At 41.3% G+C, this 17,999-nt stretch overlaps 1 protein-coding gene across 5 annotated transcripts in view; it reads left to right on the top strand.

Annotated features, from left to right (window-relative positions):
- Nucleotides 1-17,999, top strand: part of LOC133557216 (F-box only protein 11-like) — a 40,854-nt gene that overhangs the window by 12,153 nt on the left and 10,702 nt on the right. For all 5 annotated transcript variants that reach the window (XM_061907515.1, XM_061907513.1, XM_061907512.1 and 2 more), the window contains 8 exons: nucleotides 2,575-2,681; nucleotides 2,757-2,894; nucleotides 11,465-11,682; nucleotides 11,746-11,926; nucleotides 14,848-14,970; nucleotides 16,754-16,839; nucleotides 16,932-17,008; nucleotides 17,077-17,220. In XM_061907515.1, the coding sequence (XP_061763499.1) occupies nucleotides 2,575-2,681; nucleotides 2,757-2,894; nucleotides 11,465-11,682; nucleotides 11,746-11,926; nucleotides 14,848-14,970; nucleotides 16,754-16,839; nucleotides 16,932-17,008; nucleotides 17,077-17,220 (1,074 nt within the window). The remainder of the gene's footprint in view (nucleotides 1-2,574; nucleotides 2,682-2,756; nucleotides 2,895-11,464; nucleotides 11,683-11,745; nucleotides 11,927-14,847; nucleotides 14,971-16,753; nucleotides 16,840-16,931; nucleotides 17,009-17,076; nucleotides 17,221-17,999) is intronic.

The raw sequence follows: 17,999 nt of genomic DNA, 5'->3' as shown, positions 1-17,999 counted from the left end.
TAACGGTTCAATTACACTATGTTAGGTAACTGTCTTACAGACATATGTAATGGTTCAATGACTGTATGTTACATTTTTATGACAGTGGTTTGTACCGGTTCTATGACAGTATGTTAAGCTCTAATGACAGCAGGTGACAGTTTTACTGATGTATGTAACAGTTCAATCAAAGTTTGTTACACTCGCATGACAGTAGATCAGTCTTGCTGACATATGTAACGGTTCAATGACAATATGTTAAACTCTAATGACAGTATGTAACAGTGTTACTGACATACTAATAGTTCAATGACAGTATGTTACATTCTTATGGCGGTAGTTTGTAACGGTTCAATGACTGTATGTTAAACTCTAAGGACAGTAGGTAACATTCTTACCGACGTTTTTTACGGTTCAATGACCGTATGGTAAACTCTAATGACAGTAGGTAATAGTTTTACTGACATACCTAACAATATAATGACAGTATGTTATGTTCTTATGACAGTAGTTTGTAACAGTTCAATGACTGTATGTTAAACTCTAATGAGAGTAGGTAACATTCTTACCGACGTATGTAACGGTTCAATGACCGTATGGTAAACTCTAATGACAGTAGGTAATAGTTTTACTGACATACCTAACAATATAATGACAGTATGTTATGTTCTTATGACAGTAGTTTGTAACAGTTCAATGACTGTATGTTAAACTCTAATGAGAGTAGGTAACATTCTTACCGACGTATGTAACGGTTCAATGACCGTATGGTAAACTGTAATGACAGTAGGTAACAGTTTTATTGACGTATCTAACGCTTCAATGACAGTATGTTACGTTCTTACGACAGTAGTTTATAACGGTTCAATGACCGTATGTTAGACTCTAATGACAAAAGGTGATCTGTGAGGTGGTGGTCAACAGTAAATTGACAACAAAATTGTCCAATTTTTCATGGTCACACTAGGTAAGAGCTTCCTGAAAGTTTGTCACAAGTGCATGACAATACGCAACATATTTTGTAAAGACGTAACCGTTGCATAACAATAATTGTAGGTATCAGTATAACTGTATTATTTTACAATATAATGGCAATACATAATGACAAACAGCTGCAACATGTTACAGTTAAATATGCAACAATGTAATGGAAATGCGAAACAGTCTTACTGATGTACGTAACTGTTAAATAAGAGTATGTTACAATTGCATGGCAATACCTAACAATTGTGGGCTACGTTCACACTGCAGGGTCTGATGTACAATTCGGATATTTTTGTCAAATCTGATCTTTTTTTTTTTGTGGTTGTACACGTTACAAAAAAATAGATTCTAATGTGAATGCAAACTGAGCCTCGTGCGAATGTGATGTCACACGCACTGCAATGTTTACGAAAGTAGATTCCCGTCGGTCTCTGTACTGGCACGTTTGTGGCAGTTTCAAAGATTTTGGCCAATCAAACTCAACATTTTCTGAACCAAATTATTGCGTGTAGAAGATTAAAAGGAAGAGGACGAGTAATTTGGTTCTGGCTATTTTGTGGGATATTTTGCTTTGATGTTTGCTTGAAGAGCGTGTCTGTGGGCGAGCAGTCACAGACAGGAGGAAGGATGGAACTTTCACGTGAGTTCCTAGAACATTATTTTCACCTTTTTCCTGCTCTGTCAACTATTTATTCTGTATTCCTCTATTTTGGCAAATAATTGTTATGCTTATTGGTTTTTGATGACATTCTGTTGGGATGAATGAGACCCGAGTGTAGTGGCGTTCACATTGAGGACTCATCGCGTATATATCTGATTTAGATCTACATACGAAAAATGCCTGGATGAAAAAATCCGATACAGGTTGCATGTGGACAACAAAATTGTAATGGACCTGCATTGTGAACAAGGCCTTTGTGACCATTCAATAAGAATGTTATTGTCTCGTTACAGAAGGTAACCATCTGAGGATGGTGTGTTTAAAATACTATAGCAATCCGGAACAATCTTATTGCAACATGTTACAGTTCAATAACAATATGTTGCAGCCGAATGTAATGGTTTGATGACAGTACGTTTCACTCTCAGGACCTTAGGTAACCGCCTCCTGAAAGTATGTTAAAGTCTCACGTAACGGGCTTACTGATATGTTATAGTTCAATAAGAGAGTGATGCAATCGCAGCACAATATGTAAGCGTCTCACTGACGTATGTTACAGTTTCATTTAAGTACGTAACAGTCTTGTATGTTTGACAGTTTAACACATTCCAGTCTTGTGACAATACGCAAAAGTCTCCCAACAGTATGTTACAATATCATGGCAGTGTGTTAGTCTCATGACAATACACGGTCTTACTGCAACAGTTTAACAATATTTTACAACTTCATAATGGTACACACATCATGGCAACAGTTAATTAACGGTACTAAAGTTTGTTGTAACAGGCTAGAGCTTAACAGCATGGTAAAGGTTCAACCACAGTATATAACATTTGTCCAACAGTTAAGTAACAGAGTATGTATGTCATTTAATAACAGTGTTTGACTTTGGTTCAGTCCACATGTTGTGTGTTTGTGTAAAGCTTGCTTCATCCGACTGTGTGTTTTAGTGGGTTCGGCCGTGTGCGTGAGCGGCCAGGGAGCGTGTCCCACCATCAAGCACTGCAACATCAGCGACTGTGAGAACGTCGGCCTTTACATCACGGACCACGCGCAGGTCAGCGCTGGTTGCCATCCCCCGCTAGGCGACAAAGTGCCGGCGAACGCTCACGTTCAGGTTTTTGTTTTTCAGGGCATTTACGAAGACAATGAAATCAGCAACAACGCGCTGGCGGGAATTTGGGTGAAGAACCACGGGAACCCCATCATCAGGCGTAACCACATCCACTACGGGAGAGACGTGGGGGTGTTCACGTTTGATCACGGCATGGTAACACTTCAACACGCACGATCACTAGGGATGGGCCATGCAGACTAAAAGCTATATGACGATATATATTGCAGCCTTTTACCATGATGATACATTTGACAATATACTATATGGCATAAAAAATAGAATTGAACCATTTCAAAACAGGTTATAAAGGCTGCCAATTTAGAATACGTAATAATATATTCTAGATCTCAGTTGTATTATTTTGTCAAAACTACTTTCTAATGGACCGTATTTCCCAGACTATGGTAAATGGTAAATGGGTTGTACTTGTATAGTGCTGTTCTACCCTTTTTAAGGAGCCCAAAGCGCTTTGACAGTATTTCCACATTTGCCCATTCACACTAGGGTTGGGTATCGTTTGAATTTGAACAATTCCGATTCCGATTCTTTGTTTCGATTCCGATTCCTGACTATTCTCGATTGCGATTCTTTCTTTAAAAAAAAAAAAAGTAGGGTCAAAAAAAAGTTTTGGATATTTTAAATGAGCTAGCTAACCTACAGTCTTTCTGAATGAAATAGGACATTCTCCATAAATTTGAATTCTATTAACTTTTTATGAACTTTACTATAAATTCCTCACAGGGCTGTTTTCAACCAGAATATAAATATCAAATCTATGAACTTGAATATAAATATTATAAATTATGAATACGTTTTACCAGGGGTACACTTTCATCAAGATAGCTTTATTTTTGAAAACCTCATGAAAACACATTTACACACAGAAGTGTATGATGCTGCAGGTACTTAAACATGTTACCGTGCTCCCACTGATGGGCTAACCTGGTGCAGAAAAACAAATAAACAATAAAAAAACAACTTGCAAAACCCAGTCCAGATTAGCAGCAGGTACAGTATAAAATAAGAGACACTTCTTGTTTAGGAAAATGACCATATCCGCCTTCTCAGGCAGGATGCGTGAGCGTTCTGGACAGATAGTGTCTCCTGTCAAAGACGGGACACGCATTTATTTGTACTGCATGAACTCGGAGGTGCTTCATCATGTTCGACGTGCACCCTCCTAAGCACGAAACAGTCCTGTCGCACGTGTTCCATTTCGCCGATATTTCATTTTTTTAAGTAAAATAAAGCCACACTTTCGACCGTCGACACCCGCTATCCATGCTTGACTGACTCGCTCGGTGGGCGCTTCTTCGTTGGTGTTCAGCGGCTTCTTCTTCCGGGTCGGCGGACTGGGTATCGAAACTAGGGATCAAAATTTAAGCTTTTGAACGATTCCGGGAGAATCGGAAAGTTAGTCCGGGTTCCAATCGATACTCGATACCCTGCCCTAATTCACACACACATTCACACACTGACAGCGGGTATAGAGCACACTCGCATATAAGACGCACCCACTAAATCTGAGAAGAAAATGTTTTTTTCCTGTGATTTGCCACATTGGACTTTAAGCACAATATACTGTATATAAATTGGGAAGTTAGGTATTCAGACCAAGATTTTATTACAGATGTCCGATAATGGCTTTTTTATGCGATATTCCAATATTGTCCAAATCTTAATTACCGATTCCGATATCAACTGATACGGATATTTACAGTCGTGGAATTAACACACTACTATGCCTAATTTTGTTGTGATGCCCCAGTGGATGCATTAAACAATGTAACAAGGTTTTCCAAAATAAATCAACTCAAGTTATGGAAAAAAAATGCCAACATGGCACTGCCATATTTATTATTGAAGTCACAAAGTGCATTATTTTTTTTTTAACATGCCTCAAAACAGCAGCTTGGAATTTGGGACATGCTCTCCCTGACAGCGCATGAGGAGGTTGAGGTACTAAAGTGTGTTGTAACAGGGTGGAGGGATAGCGGGGGGTGTATATTGTAGCGTCGCGGGAGAGTTAGTGCTGCGAGGGGTTCTGGGTATTTGTTCTGTTGTGTTACAGTGCTGATGTTCTCCCGAAATGTGTTTTTCATTCTTGTTTGGTATGGGTTCACAGTGTGGCGCATATTTGTAACATTAAGTTGTTTATACGGCCACCCTCAGTGTGACCTGTATGGCTGTTGACCAGGTATGCATTGCATTCATTTATGTGTGTGTAAAAGCCGCATATATCATGTGACTGGGCCGGCATGCTGTTTGTATGGAGGAAAAGCAGACGTGACGACGGGTTGTAGAGGATGCTAAAGGCAGTGCCTTTAAGGCACACCCCCAAAAATGTTGTCCGGCATGAAATTATGAGAAATTCAGGGGAACGGTTGACCTGGGAGATTTTCGGGAGTCTCCCGGAAAAATCGGGATGTTGAAACCAATACCAATAATTTCCGATATTACATTTTAAAGCATTTATCGGCCGATAAAACCGATATATTATCGGACATCTCTAACAATATATTATAGGACCTAAAAATCATAATAGAACCATTTCAAAACAGGTTACAAAGGCTGCCAATTTAGAATACATGATAGTACCATATTTTCCGGACCATAAAGCACACTCGCATATAAGACGCACCCATTAAATTTTGCAATAATTTTTTTTTTCCACTTATTTGCCGCATTAGACTATAAGCAGCTAATATATATATATATATATATATATATATATATATATATATATATATATATAATATAGGGAAATTAGGTATTCAGACAATCTTTTTGTAAATGTTTATTTTCATACTTTAGTAGGTAAAATGGCAGTAAAACGGCTGATAAAACAAAACCGATGTCATTCTCATGGACCCACTAGATGCGAAAGGTAGCTCTCCAATCAGCTAAACAGACTCAAAAACTCCACGGTGACGGTTTTGGGGAATTTAATGAAGAACTTACGAAACAGGAGCAATACAAAAGAATGCCATTGGAAGGTAATATTATTAACGCAGACACTCGTAAATGTTTTAGTATATTAGCTGATAACAACAAAGCTATTTTAATTACATTACCATAGTAACTAGTAGGGCTGTACGGTATACCGGTACTAGTATAGTACCGCGATACTGATTAATCATATTTGGTACTATACCGCCTCTAAAAGGTACCGGTTCTCTCCACCCCCCGCACCTCCCTTTTTTTTTCACTGGCATGAAGGCTTGTCATGACATTGCCTTGTTTTTCCTAGCAGAGTACTTACAAGCAGACAGTGTGAAGACGCATTTTGGCTTAAAAACTAACGATAAAGATGAAGGTATAACACTGAAACCCCCTTAGGAAGAGGTGCTTTAAGACATGCTAAATAGCTAGCGGCTAACGTCCATCCACAGTGGGCAGTGTTTTAGCTACTTCTAAATCACTAATCCTAGTCTCCATGGCGACAAAGTACGTTTCTTACAAGTATCATCCCTGCAGGACGAGGAATAGCTAAACATGCTTCACTACACACCGTAGCTCAATGTAAACAAATGCCATGGGTGGATCTGCACCTGACATCCACTGTAATGATACCAAGTATAGGAGCGCATCTAGTCGATACTACAATGATTACATCAATATTTTTTTGCATCACAAAATATTTTTTCCTTTTTGTTAAATGTATATTATGTTTATATACTCAGGAAATACGTCCCTGGACACATGACTTAAATTATGACCATTGTATGATCCTGTAACTACTTGGTGTTGAATCGATACCCAAATGTGTGGTATCATCCAAAACTAATGTAAAGTATCAAACAGAACAATAAGTGATTATTACATTTTAAGAGATGTTTAAATAAAACGTTTTGAAACAGAAAGTAAGCAGATATTAACAGTAAATGAACAAGTAGATGAATCATTTATTTTCTAACCCTAACGCCCTCATAAATTTGACAAAATAATAGAATGGAAAATGACACAAAATGTTACTGCATACGACAGCAGACTAATTAGGAGCCTTTGTTTGCTTACTTACTAATAAAAGACAAGTTGTCTCGTATGTTCACTATTTTATTTATGGACACAATTGCAGTAATTCAAGATTGTTTATTGTCATATGCAGACAGTTTGCCGTACAATGAAAATCTTACTTTGCTAGTCCACCCTTCAACAAGTCACATGTTACTTAGCTAAAAATAAAAAAAAATAAAAATGTATATACAAGGCACAGTAAGTAACATAACATTATTGCACATTCTGATTGACAGTCAACAGTATAAATATGGAGGTGACCTTGGGTCACAGCAGCAGTTAAAGTGTCTTTAGTGATCAAAGGTGAAAAATGTCTACAGTGATGGTTCACAGTTCGGGGGTGGTCAAGGTACCTGTCTTTTGTTCAAAAAGACAAAGTAAAAGGGGGGGGGGGGGCTAGCATTCACAAGTTAGCATTCACAAGCCTGATGGCCTGTGGGTAGAAACTATTTGTCAGTTTCGTAGTCCTGGATTTCAGGCTCCTGTATCGTCTGCCTGACGGTAGGAGGCTGAAGAGACTGTGCTGGGGGTGTGTACTGTCTTTTATGATGTTGTGTGCTCTCCTAGTGGCCCTGGTAGAGTACATGTCCTGTAGTGAGGGGAAGGCTGCTCCTGATATGTACTGAGCAGTTTTAATCACTCGCTGGAGTGCCTTCCTGTCCTTAGCAGTGCAAGTTTCCATACCAGACCGTGATTGAGCTGGTAAGGACACAGTCAACCGTACTTCTATAGATGTTGCTGAGAATTTTGGGTGGCATACCAAATTTTGTCAGCCTTCTTAGGAAGTACAGTCGCTGATGGGCTTTCTTTATTGTTTGTTGTGTTGTGATCCCAGGTGAGGTCCGCGCTAATGTGGGTCCTAAGGAATTTAAAGGTTTTCACCCTGTCTACCTTTGTCCCCCTTATGTACAAAGGTGTGTACTGTGGTCAATAATCATCTCCTTGGTCTTGTGTGTTCAAGGAGAGATTATTATCCTGACACCAGGCCACTAGTTCCGCTACCTCCCTTCTGTACGCTGCATCAGCTCCCCCGGTGATCAGTCCGACGACCGTAGTATCCTCTGCAAACTTGATGATACTGGTGTTGTTTTGGGAGGCCACACAGTCGTGTGTGAAGAGGGTGTACAGTAGGGGGCTCCGCACGAAGCCTTGCGGGGTCCCTATGCTTAGAACCTTTGTGCCTGATGTCTGGTTGCCGATTCTGACTGACTGGGGCCGGTTTGTGAGAAAGTTCAAGACCCAGTCACAGAGAGTTGGTGTCAGACCAACATTGAGGAGTTTAGCAGTAAGTTTTTGTGGGATGACCGTGTTAAAAGCAGAGCTGTAGTCGATGAATAATAGCCTGGCATAGGTGTCCTTGCCTTCTAAGTGGGTGATGGTGGTGTGGATGACGGTGTTGACTGATTCCTCAGTGGACCGGTTCTGCCGGTAGGCAAACTGTCGAGGGTCCAGTGTGTCTGAGATGGTCTTCTTGATGTGTGACATGACTATCCTTTCGAAGCACTTCATCACTATTGGGGTGAGTGCAACAGGGCGATAGTCATTCGGATAGGTCACAGTGTTTTTCTTTGGCAGGGGCACGATGGTAGTGGTCTTGAAGCAGGTGGGCACAACAGCTTGTGCTAGTGACAAGTTATATATGTCAGCAAGTACTTCAGCCAGCTCTGATGAACACTCCCTGAGGGCCTGGCCAGGGATGTTGCCTTCCGTGGGTTTGTTCTCCTCAGAACTGTACGTACCTCTGCTGTTGTCACAGTGAGTGGTGGGTCCTGCGTGCGCTGCGTGGTCAGAACCCCTCTCTGTTGGTTGGTGTTGAGGACCTCGAAGTGGGCGTAGAACTCATTCAGCTCATCTGGCAGTGATCGTTGGCTGTTTGTGACGCCCCTGCTCCCCTGCTTGTAGTCTGTGATGTGTTGCAGGCCTTGCCACATGCGCCGGGAATCTGTGGTGGAGTAGAATCCCTCCAGCTTTTGTTTGTATTGTCCCTTGGCCTCGCTGATGGATTTACACAGGTCATATCTGGCCTTCTTGTACTCCTAAGCGTTGCCTGAGACAAATGCAGTGGAGTGGGCATGTAGCTTGGACCGAACATCACAGTAAGAAACATGTTTAATATACCTACCCTAAGAGTTTTTGTTAAAATAAAGCCAATAATGCCATTTTTTTGGTCCCCTTCATTTAGAAGAGTATCAATGTATTATAGGGGTGTAACGGTACACCAAAATTTCGGTTCGGTACGGTACGTACCTCGGTTCAGAGGTCACGGTTCGGTTCATTTTCAGTACAGTAAGAAAAAAACAAAATATAAATTTTTTTGATTATTTATTTAACAAATTTGCTAAATCTTCCACCAAAAATATTTTCCTTAGTGGAATATTTGATGTGAGGTAATCGGAAACTTGGATAGGTCAATAATTCATAATAACATTGATTTTGATTCAATATTACGTTTTGAGCAATGAAAGTTTGAAAGAAAAAAAAACAGCTTTGTTTTATTAGTCAAAGTTGCAACTTTTTCTAAATTACATTTAGCCTTTAAGCTTTTTTACTTCACTTTTGTTTATGTTTTTGTTTATTTTACTAGTATTTTTAGAATGTGCCGTGGGCCTTTTAAAATAGTAGCTGTGGGCCGCAAATGACCTCCGGATCAGGGGCACACTTTTGACACCCCTGCTATAAATAATAAAAAATTAAATCTGATTAATCAATAAATAAAAAGCAGAGCCTGGCGACGCATGCGCGTTTATCATAACTCTCTCGCTCTCTGTCTCTGCCCCGTCCTCACGAATGTTAACGCTGCGTGCACCACTTTTTGTTTTGGTTTCAACCCCTTCTTAACCCTGAACGTACATTGAAAATACACGCAACCATAACTTAAAATGCCAGACATTCGAAACATTTAAGAAACTCCACCTGGACAGCTCCGCAAAGAGGACATATCCCGTGAAAAGAGGAGGTGTGGTCTGTCTATCATAGCCCAGTCGGTGCTAGCATGCCGTGTGTTTTGGTTTTTTTGATTGATTGAAACTTTTATTAGCAGATTGCACAGTACAGTAGATATTCCGTACAATTGACCACTAAATAGTAACACCCGAATAAGTTTTCCAACTTGTTTAAGTCGAGATCCATGTAAATCAATTCATGGTGCCTCGGTGTGCATTGTTTACACAACGTGCGGTGCGCTACTTACTGTATATGTCCGTGTCGTTCGGTACACCTCCAAACCGAACCGAAAACCCCGTACCGAAACGGTTCAATACAAATACACGTACCGTTACACCCCTAATATTTTGTAATACATTTTGGTATCGGGACAACCCTAGAATGTACAAATATGCATAAAAACACTCCTACAGACATCACACATTGAACGGTTTAGTAAGTATGAATTGTTTGTTGTATTGCATTAACAAATGTTGCTTGGAGTGTTGAGTGAAGAATTCATACGAGTAGAAAGACTAGAAGACGGAACGGCACTTTTACTTCCGGTTTAAAGCACTAAACCGGAGGAAATACTGTAGATGCTCAACCGCAGTGAGAAAACTCGTTCACAAGATGGCGCCATAGCACAAACAATAACACCTTTTTAGTGTCTATTTGTTGAATTCAAAACATTATGGCCACGAGCAACAAAAATTCATAAACTATCCGCACTGTTTTATAAGCCGCAGGGTTCAAAGCGCAAGAAAAAAGTAGCGTATTATAGTCCATAATTTCCTGTACTGTTAATGTCTGGTTACTTTGTTGTAAAATGCTTCTAGATACACTGCTGTTCTTATGTTTCATATTTAACATTAGTTTTGGGGTGGTACTGCAAATCTAAGAATGGATCCAATATTAAGTAGGTACAGTTGCAATATGTACCATAGCAATGCTGATACAGATTTTAACAATAATTGAATGATTCGATTTTCAATCACAACTGTCATCCATGAATTGATTAACCTGGACCCCAACTTAAACCAGTTGAAAAACTTATTTGGGTGTTACCATTTAGTGGTCACTTGTACGGAATATGTACTGTACTGTGCAATCTACTAATACAAGTTTCAATCAATCAATTAGAAAAACGGGATGTCGTTTTTACAATATCAATTACATATTCAAAATATTTCCTACTATTGGCTGCTTTTGATCATTAGTTTTTTACTTTAAAGGCTCCTGTGTTCAGAAAATGTATTTCTGAGTTTGTAAACAATAACAAAAACAACGTAAGATTTTTTTTTCAACAATAAAAGGTCTCAAATCTACTAACCATCGTAGTATCGGACATATTTGCCCTATCTGTATCGATCCACCTATCTTTGCTTACATTCAAGAGCTCTAGTTAGCAGTTGACATACCCTCCTATGGTGTGTAATGTAACATGTCTAGCTGTTCATCGTCCTCCAGTGATAAGGAAACTTGTAAAGAAAAGTAGTTTATTTTCCGCAATGGAGGCGAGGATCAGTGACTTTGCACTGTGGAGGGACGTTAGCCGCTAGTGAGCATGTTCCAGTGCATTGAAGAGGCCTCTGTTTGCTTGTCACTGTCACATTAGAGCGACACAGGTAGAAGATGTCATCAACGTGCATCGTGACGATCAAACAATAATATAAAAAACTGTATCGTCTGCCAAATTGATTTGGTACATATCACACAACCATGATAAGGAGGTGAAACATTTTTCCTGCGATGGCGCTGATGGTGCTTGGTCTGTGTTCCAGGGCTACTTTGAGAACTGCAACATCCACAGAAACCGCATCGCTGGCTTCGAGGTGAAGGCCTACGCCAACCCCACAGTGGTGCGCTGCGAGATACACCACGGCCAAACGGGCGGCATCTACGTGCACGAGAAGGGGCGGGGCCAGTTTATAGAGAACAAAATCTACGCCAACAACTTTGCCGGCGTGTGGATCACGTCCAACAGCGACCCCACGATACGGTGAGCACACTGGCGGGGAGGAGGGGTCTCCGATGACCACACTGACCTTTGTGTCGCTTGCAGGGGAAACGCCATCTTCAACGGCAACCAAGGGGGCGTGTACATATTTGGAGATGGGCGGGGTTTAATAGAGAGTAACGACATCTATGGGAACGCTCTGGCGGGAATACAGATCCGAACCAACAGCTGCCCCATCGTGCGGCACAACAAGATCCACGACGGCCAGCATGGCGGCATCTACGTGGTAAATGTTCTCTACTTCTATTCACCCCTACTTTCTGCTCTCCAACCACTACTTTTCTCTCTTTCTGCTCTCCAACCACTACTGTTCTCTCTTTCTGCTCTCCAACCACTACTGTTCTCTCTTTCTGCTCTCCAACCACTACTTTTCTCTCTTTCTGCTCTCCAACCACTACTTTTCTCTCTTTTTGCTCTTCAACCACTACTTTTCTCTCTTTCTGCTCTCCAACCACTACTTTTCTCTCTTTCTGCTCTCCAACCACTACTTTTCTCTCTTTCTGCTCTCCAACCACTACTTTTCTCTCTTTCTGCTCTCCAACCACTACTTTTCTCTCTTTCTGCTCTCCAACCACTACTTTTCTCTCTTTCTGCTCTCCAACCACTACTTTTCTCTCTTTCTGCTCTCCAACCACTACTTTTCTCTCTTTCTGCTCTCCAACCACTACTTTTCTCTCTTTCTGCTCTCCAACCACTACTTTTCTCTCTTTCTGCTCTCCAACCACTACTTTTCTCTCTTTCTGCTCTCCAACCACTACTTTTCTCTCTTTTTGCTCTCCAACCACTACTGTTCTCTCTTTCTGCTCTCCAACCACTACTGTTCTCTCTTTCTGCTCTCCAACCACTACTGTTCTCTCTTTCTGCTCTCCAACCACTACTGTTCTCTCTTTCTGCTCTCCAACCACTACTGTTCTCTCTTTCTGCTCTCCAACCACTACTGTTCTCTCTTTCTGCTCTCCAACCACTACTGTTCTCTCTTTCTGCTCTCCAACCACTACTTTTCTCTCTTTCTGCTCTCCAACCACTACTTTTCTCTCTTTCTGCTCTCCAACCACTACTTTTCTCTCTTTCTGCTCTCCAACCACTACTGTTCTCTCTTTCTGCTCTCCAACCACTACTTTTCTCTCTTTCTGCTCTCCAACCACTACTTTTCTCTCTTTCTGCTCTCCAACCACTACTTTTCTCTCTTTCTGCTCTCCAACCACTACTTTTCTCTCTTTCTGCTCTCCAACCACTACTGTTCTCTCTTTCTGCTCTCCAACCACTACTGTTCTCTCTTTCTGCTCTCCAACCACTACTTTTCTCTCTTTCTGCTCTCCAACCACTACTTTTCTCTCTTTTTGCTCTTCAACCACTACTTTTCTCTCTTTCTGCTCTCCAACCACTACTTTTCTCTCTTTCTGCTCTCCAACCACTACTGTTCTCTCTTTCTGCTCTCCAACCACTACTTTTCTCTCTTTCTGCTCTCCAACCACTACTTTTCTCTCTTTCTGCTCTCCAACCACTACTTTTCTCTCTTTCTGCTCTCCAACCACTACTTTTCTCTCTTTCTGCTCTCCAACCACTACTTTTCTCTCTTTCTGCTCTCCAACCACTACTTTTCTCTCTTTTTGCTCTCCAACCACTACTTTTCTCTCTTTTTGCTCTCCAACCACTACTGTTCTCTCTTTCTGCTCTCCAACCACTACTGTTCTCTCTTTCTGCTCTCCAACCACTACCGTTTTCTCTTTCTGCTCTCCAACCACTACTTTTCTCTCTTTCTGCTCTCCAACCACTACTTTTCTCTCTTTTTGCTCTTCAACCACTACTTTTCTCTCTTTCTGCTCTCTAACACTACCATTCTTTGTTTGCTCTCCAACCACTACTGTTCTCTCTTTCTGCTCTCCAACGACTACTGTTCTCTCTGTTTGCTCTCCAACCGCTACTTTTCTCTCTTTCTGCTCTCCAACCGCTACTTTTCTCTCTTTCTGCTCTCCAACCGCTACTGTTCTCTCTTTCTGCTCTCCAACCGCTACTGTTCTCTTTCTGCTCTCAACCACTACTTTTCTCTCTTTCTGCTCTCTAACATTACCCTTCTCTGTTTCTGCTCTTCAACACTACTTTTCTCTCTTTCTGCTCTCTAACCACTACTTTTCTCTTTTTTTGCTTCAAAGCGCTACTGTTCTTTCTACTCTCTAACCACTACCCTTCTCTGTTTGCTTTCTAACAACTACTTTTCTCTATTGCTGCAAACTGCTACTTTTCTCTTTCTGCTCTGTAACCACCAATTTTCAATTTTTATGCTCTCTAACCACTATTTTTCTCTTTTTCTGCTCTCTAACCGCTTCTGTCTTTCTTCTCTGTAACCAATACTTTTCTCTCTTTCTGCTCTCTAACCACCACTTTTCTCTTTTTCTGCTCTCTAATCGCTACTTTTCTCTTTTTCTGCTCTCTAATCGCTACTTTTTTCTCTTTTTGCTCTGTAACCACTACTTTTCTGTCGTCATGCTCTCTAACCACCACTTTTCTTTCTTTCTGCTTTCCAACCACTACTTTTATCTCTATCTGCTCTCTAACCACTACTTTTCTCTTTTTCTGCTCTCTAACCGCTTCTGTCTTTCCTCTCTGTAACCAATACTTTTATCTCTATCTGCTCTCTAACCACTACTTTTCTCTTTTCTGCTTCGAACCGCTACGTTCTCTTTCTGCTCTCTAAACACTACTTTTCTCTCTTTCTGCTCTCTAACCACTACCCTTCTTTGTTCGCTTTCTAACCACTACTTTTTTCTATTTTACTGAGAACCAGTTTTTTTTTTGTCTTTTCTGCTGCGAACCACTACTGTTCTCTCTTTCTGTTCTATAACCACTCCCCTCTCTGTTCGCTCTCTTAATTTTCCTGAGGGAACTCTCCTGAAGGAATCAATAAAGTACTATCTATCTAACCACTACTTTTCTCTCTTTTGCTTTGAACCACTTCTTTTTTCTCTTTCTGCTCTCTAACCACTACCCTTCTCTGTTTGCTCTCTCACCACAACTTTTTTTCTTTTCTGCCTTAAACCTATACTTTTCTCTCTTCTGCTTCGAACCACTACTTTTTTCTCTTTTCTGCTTTTAACGACAACTTTTCTCATTCTTGGTTCTAACTCTGACATTCTTTGTGGCTTTCAGCATGAAAAAGGTCAAGGGGTGATCGAGGAGAACGAGGTGTACAGCAACACGCTGGCCGGTGTTTGGGTGACCACGGGAAGTACGCCCGTCCTACGCAAGAACCGCATTCACAGCGGGAAACAGGTACGACACACAAAACAGACACCATCTTTGTAATACTTCCATTCATCCATCTTCAACCGCTTATCCGGAATCGGGTCGCGGGGACAACAGCTCCAGCAGAGACCCCCAGACTTCCCTCTCCAGAGCAACATTAGTAACTTCCTCCTGGGGGATCCCGAAGCGTTCCCAGGCCAGAAAGGAGATGTAATCCCCCCTCTCTGGTCCTTGGCCTGCTGCCGGGTCTCCTCCCAGTGGGACGTGCAAAGAGGACCTCCCTAGAGAGACGCTCGTGAGGCATCCACACAAGATGCCCGAACCACCTAAGCTGGTTCCTTTCCAAGCGAAACTGAAGCGGCTGTACTCAGAGTCTCTCTTGGGTCACTGAACTTCTTACCCTATCTCTAAGGGAGATGCCAGCCACCCTTCTGAGGAAACTCATTTCGTCTGCTTGTATCCGCGATCTTAATCTTTCGGTCATGACCCACACTTCATGACCATAGGTGAGAGGAGGAATGTAGATAGCTCGGTAGACCGAGAGCTTTTTCATCTTTGTAGTACTTGGTAGACAAAATATTAGGGATGTTCCGAGCAAGGTATGATGCTGCCCATTCCAATAGCAATCATTGACGAGTACGATCACATGTATTGCCTGTACATTTTTTCAATGTAATTATTGTGATTGCTATTAAGTTGATCAATCAATCAATCAATGTTTACTTATATAGCCCTAAATCACTAGTGTCTCAAAGGGCTGCACAAACCACTACCACATCCTCGGTAGGCCCACATAAGGGCAAGGAAAACTCACACCCAGTGGGACGTCGGTGACAATGATGACTATGAGAACCTTGGAGAGGAGGAAAGCAATGGATGTCGAGCGGGTCTAACATGATACTGTGAAAGTTCAATCCACAATGGATCCAACACAGTCGCGAGAGTCCAGTCCAAAGCGGAGCCAGCAGGAAACCATCCCAAGCGGATCAATATCAACACACTATTTAAACTAGTTCCTTTTTATTCTTTTTTTATTCTATTTATTACACACAAAACAAAGTAAATAATTTTGAATAACTCAACTAAATCAAAAACTGTCATCTACTCCTTTTAAATCCTTCTGGATTTAGAGAACTATTCCGAGTTTGTAAACATTAACAAAAGTTTTTGGTTAGATGAAAATCTTGATCTGATCGCTCTGGTATTGATCATATATTGATATTACCCTTAATATCGACACAACCAATTAATGTATTCATCTGCCCTCCTCTTAGTTGTTGTGTACTGACTGTGACAATGCTGACACAGCAAATGACTAAGCACCTATTTCTTTAGCATGCCTGCTCCTGGCTTACTCTGTGTGCAACACGTGTAGCCTCATCCTTCAGTCATAACAATACTCGATAACGATACTAAGAAATGCAGTTAATTTGCCGTAAAGGAGGTGATTGTTATTAGTATAAGAGCGGCTCCACACTGTGTATGGAGATAAATAATGAGCCGATAGAAGGGATCGAGGTTTGTGATTGAAAATTAAAAACACATTCATGGGCAATGACCCCACAGCACACCCCTTCAAAATGATCTTTATTGTACTACACATGTACAACATGTCTTTGTAGCACTACTTGTACAACGTAGTACTACTTGTACAATTATAGCACTACTTGTACAACATAGTACTACTTGTACAATATAGCACTACTTGTACAACATAGTACTACTTATACAATATAGCTCTACTTGTACAACATAGCACTACTTGTACAAAATACCTTTGTAAAGATTCTTGAACAAAATGTCTCTGTAGGTGGGCGTGTATTTCTACGACAACGGCCATGGCGTCCTGGAAGATAACGACATCTACAATCATATGTACTCGGGCGTACAAATAAGGTAATTGAGCGTCTTTCCTGGAATGTTTTTGATGAAAGTGTACTTACTAAGTGTACTCACCAAAGTACTTTTCCAAAAATCTTTGACGACAGGACGGGCAGCAACCCAAAGATCCGGCGTAACAAGATATGGGGCGGCCAAAACGGCGGCATTCTTGTCTACAACTCAGGTCTGCGGTCCGTCTGCTATTTCCTGCCCGTTTCCCCAGTGCACTGATCGGGTTGTGTCACGCCGCAGGTCTGGGCTTCATCGAGGACAACGAGATCTTCGACAACGCCATGGCGGGCGTGTGGATCAAGACGGACAGCAACCCCACGCTGAGGCGCAACAAGATCCACGACGGGCGCGACGGCGGCATCTGTATCTTTAACGGAGGCCGAGGTACGTTAACCATATTTTTCGGACTGTAAGGCGCACTTAAAATTATTTTCATTTTCTCAAAAATCGACAGGTGTCTAATGTACTGAATAATTCTGGTTGTGCTGACTGACCCCAAAGTAGAGATGTTCGTTAATATCGGACTGCCGATAAATGCTTTAAAATGTAAGATCGGAAATTATCTGTATCGGTTTCAAAATTATTGGTATCGGTTTCAAAAAGTAAAATTTATGAGTTTTTAAAACGCCTCTGTGTACACTGACGTAGGGAGAAGTACAGAGCGCCAATAAACCTTAAAGGCACTGACTTTGCGTGCCGGCCCAGTCACATAATATAAACAGCTTTTCACACACACAAGTGAATGCAAGGCATACTTGGTCAACAGCCATACAGGTCACACTGAGGGTGGCCGTATAAACACCTTTAACACTGTGAACCCACACCAAACAAGAATGACAAACACATTTCGGGAGAACATCCGCACTGTAACACAACAGAACAAATACTCAAACGCTTGCAGCACTAACTCTTCTGGGAGGCTACAAAATACACACCCGCTATCCCTTAAACCCCAGCCCCCACCTCACACCCGCCCACCTCAACCTCCTCATGATCTCTAAGGGAGAGCATGTCCCAAATTCCAAGCTGCTGTTTTTAGGCATGTTAAAAAAAAATAATGCACTTTGTGACTTCAATAATAAATAGGGCAGTGCCATGTTGCCATTTTCCCATAACTTGAGTTGATTTATTTTGGAAAACCTTCTTACATTGTTGAATGCATC

Source organism: Nerophis ophidion, linkage group LG08, assembly GCF_033978795.1.
Source record: "Nerophis ophidion isolate RoL-2023_Sa linkage group LG08, RoL_Noph_v1.0, whole genome shotgun sequence".
Lineage (NCBI taxonomy): Eukaryota > Metazoa > Chordata > Actinopteri > Syngnathiformes > Syngnathidae > Nerophis > Nerophis ophidion.
This window is presented reverse-complemented; position numbering and strand designations above follow the sequence as displayed.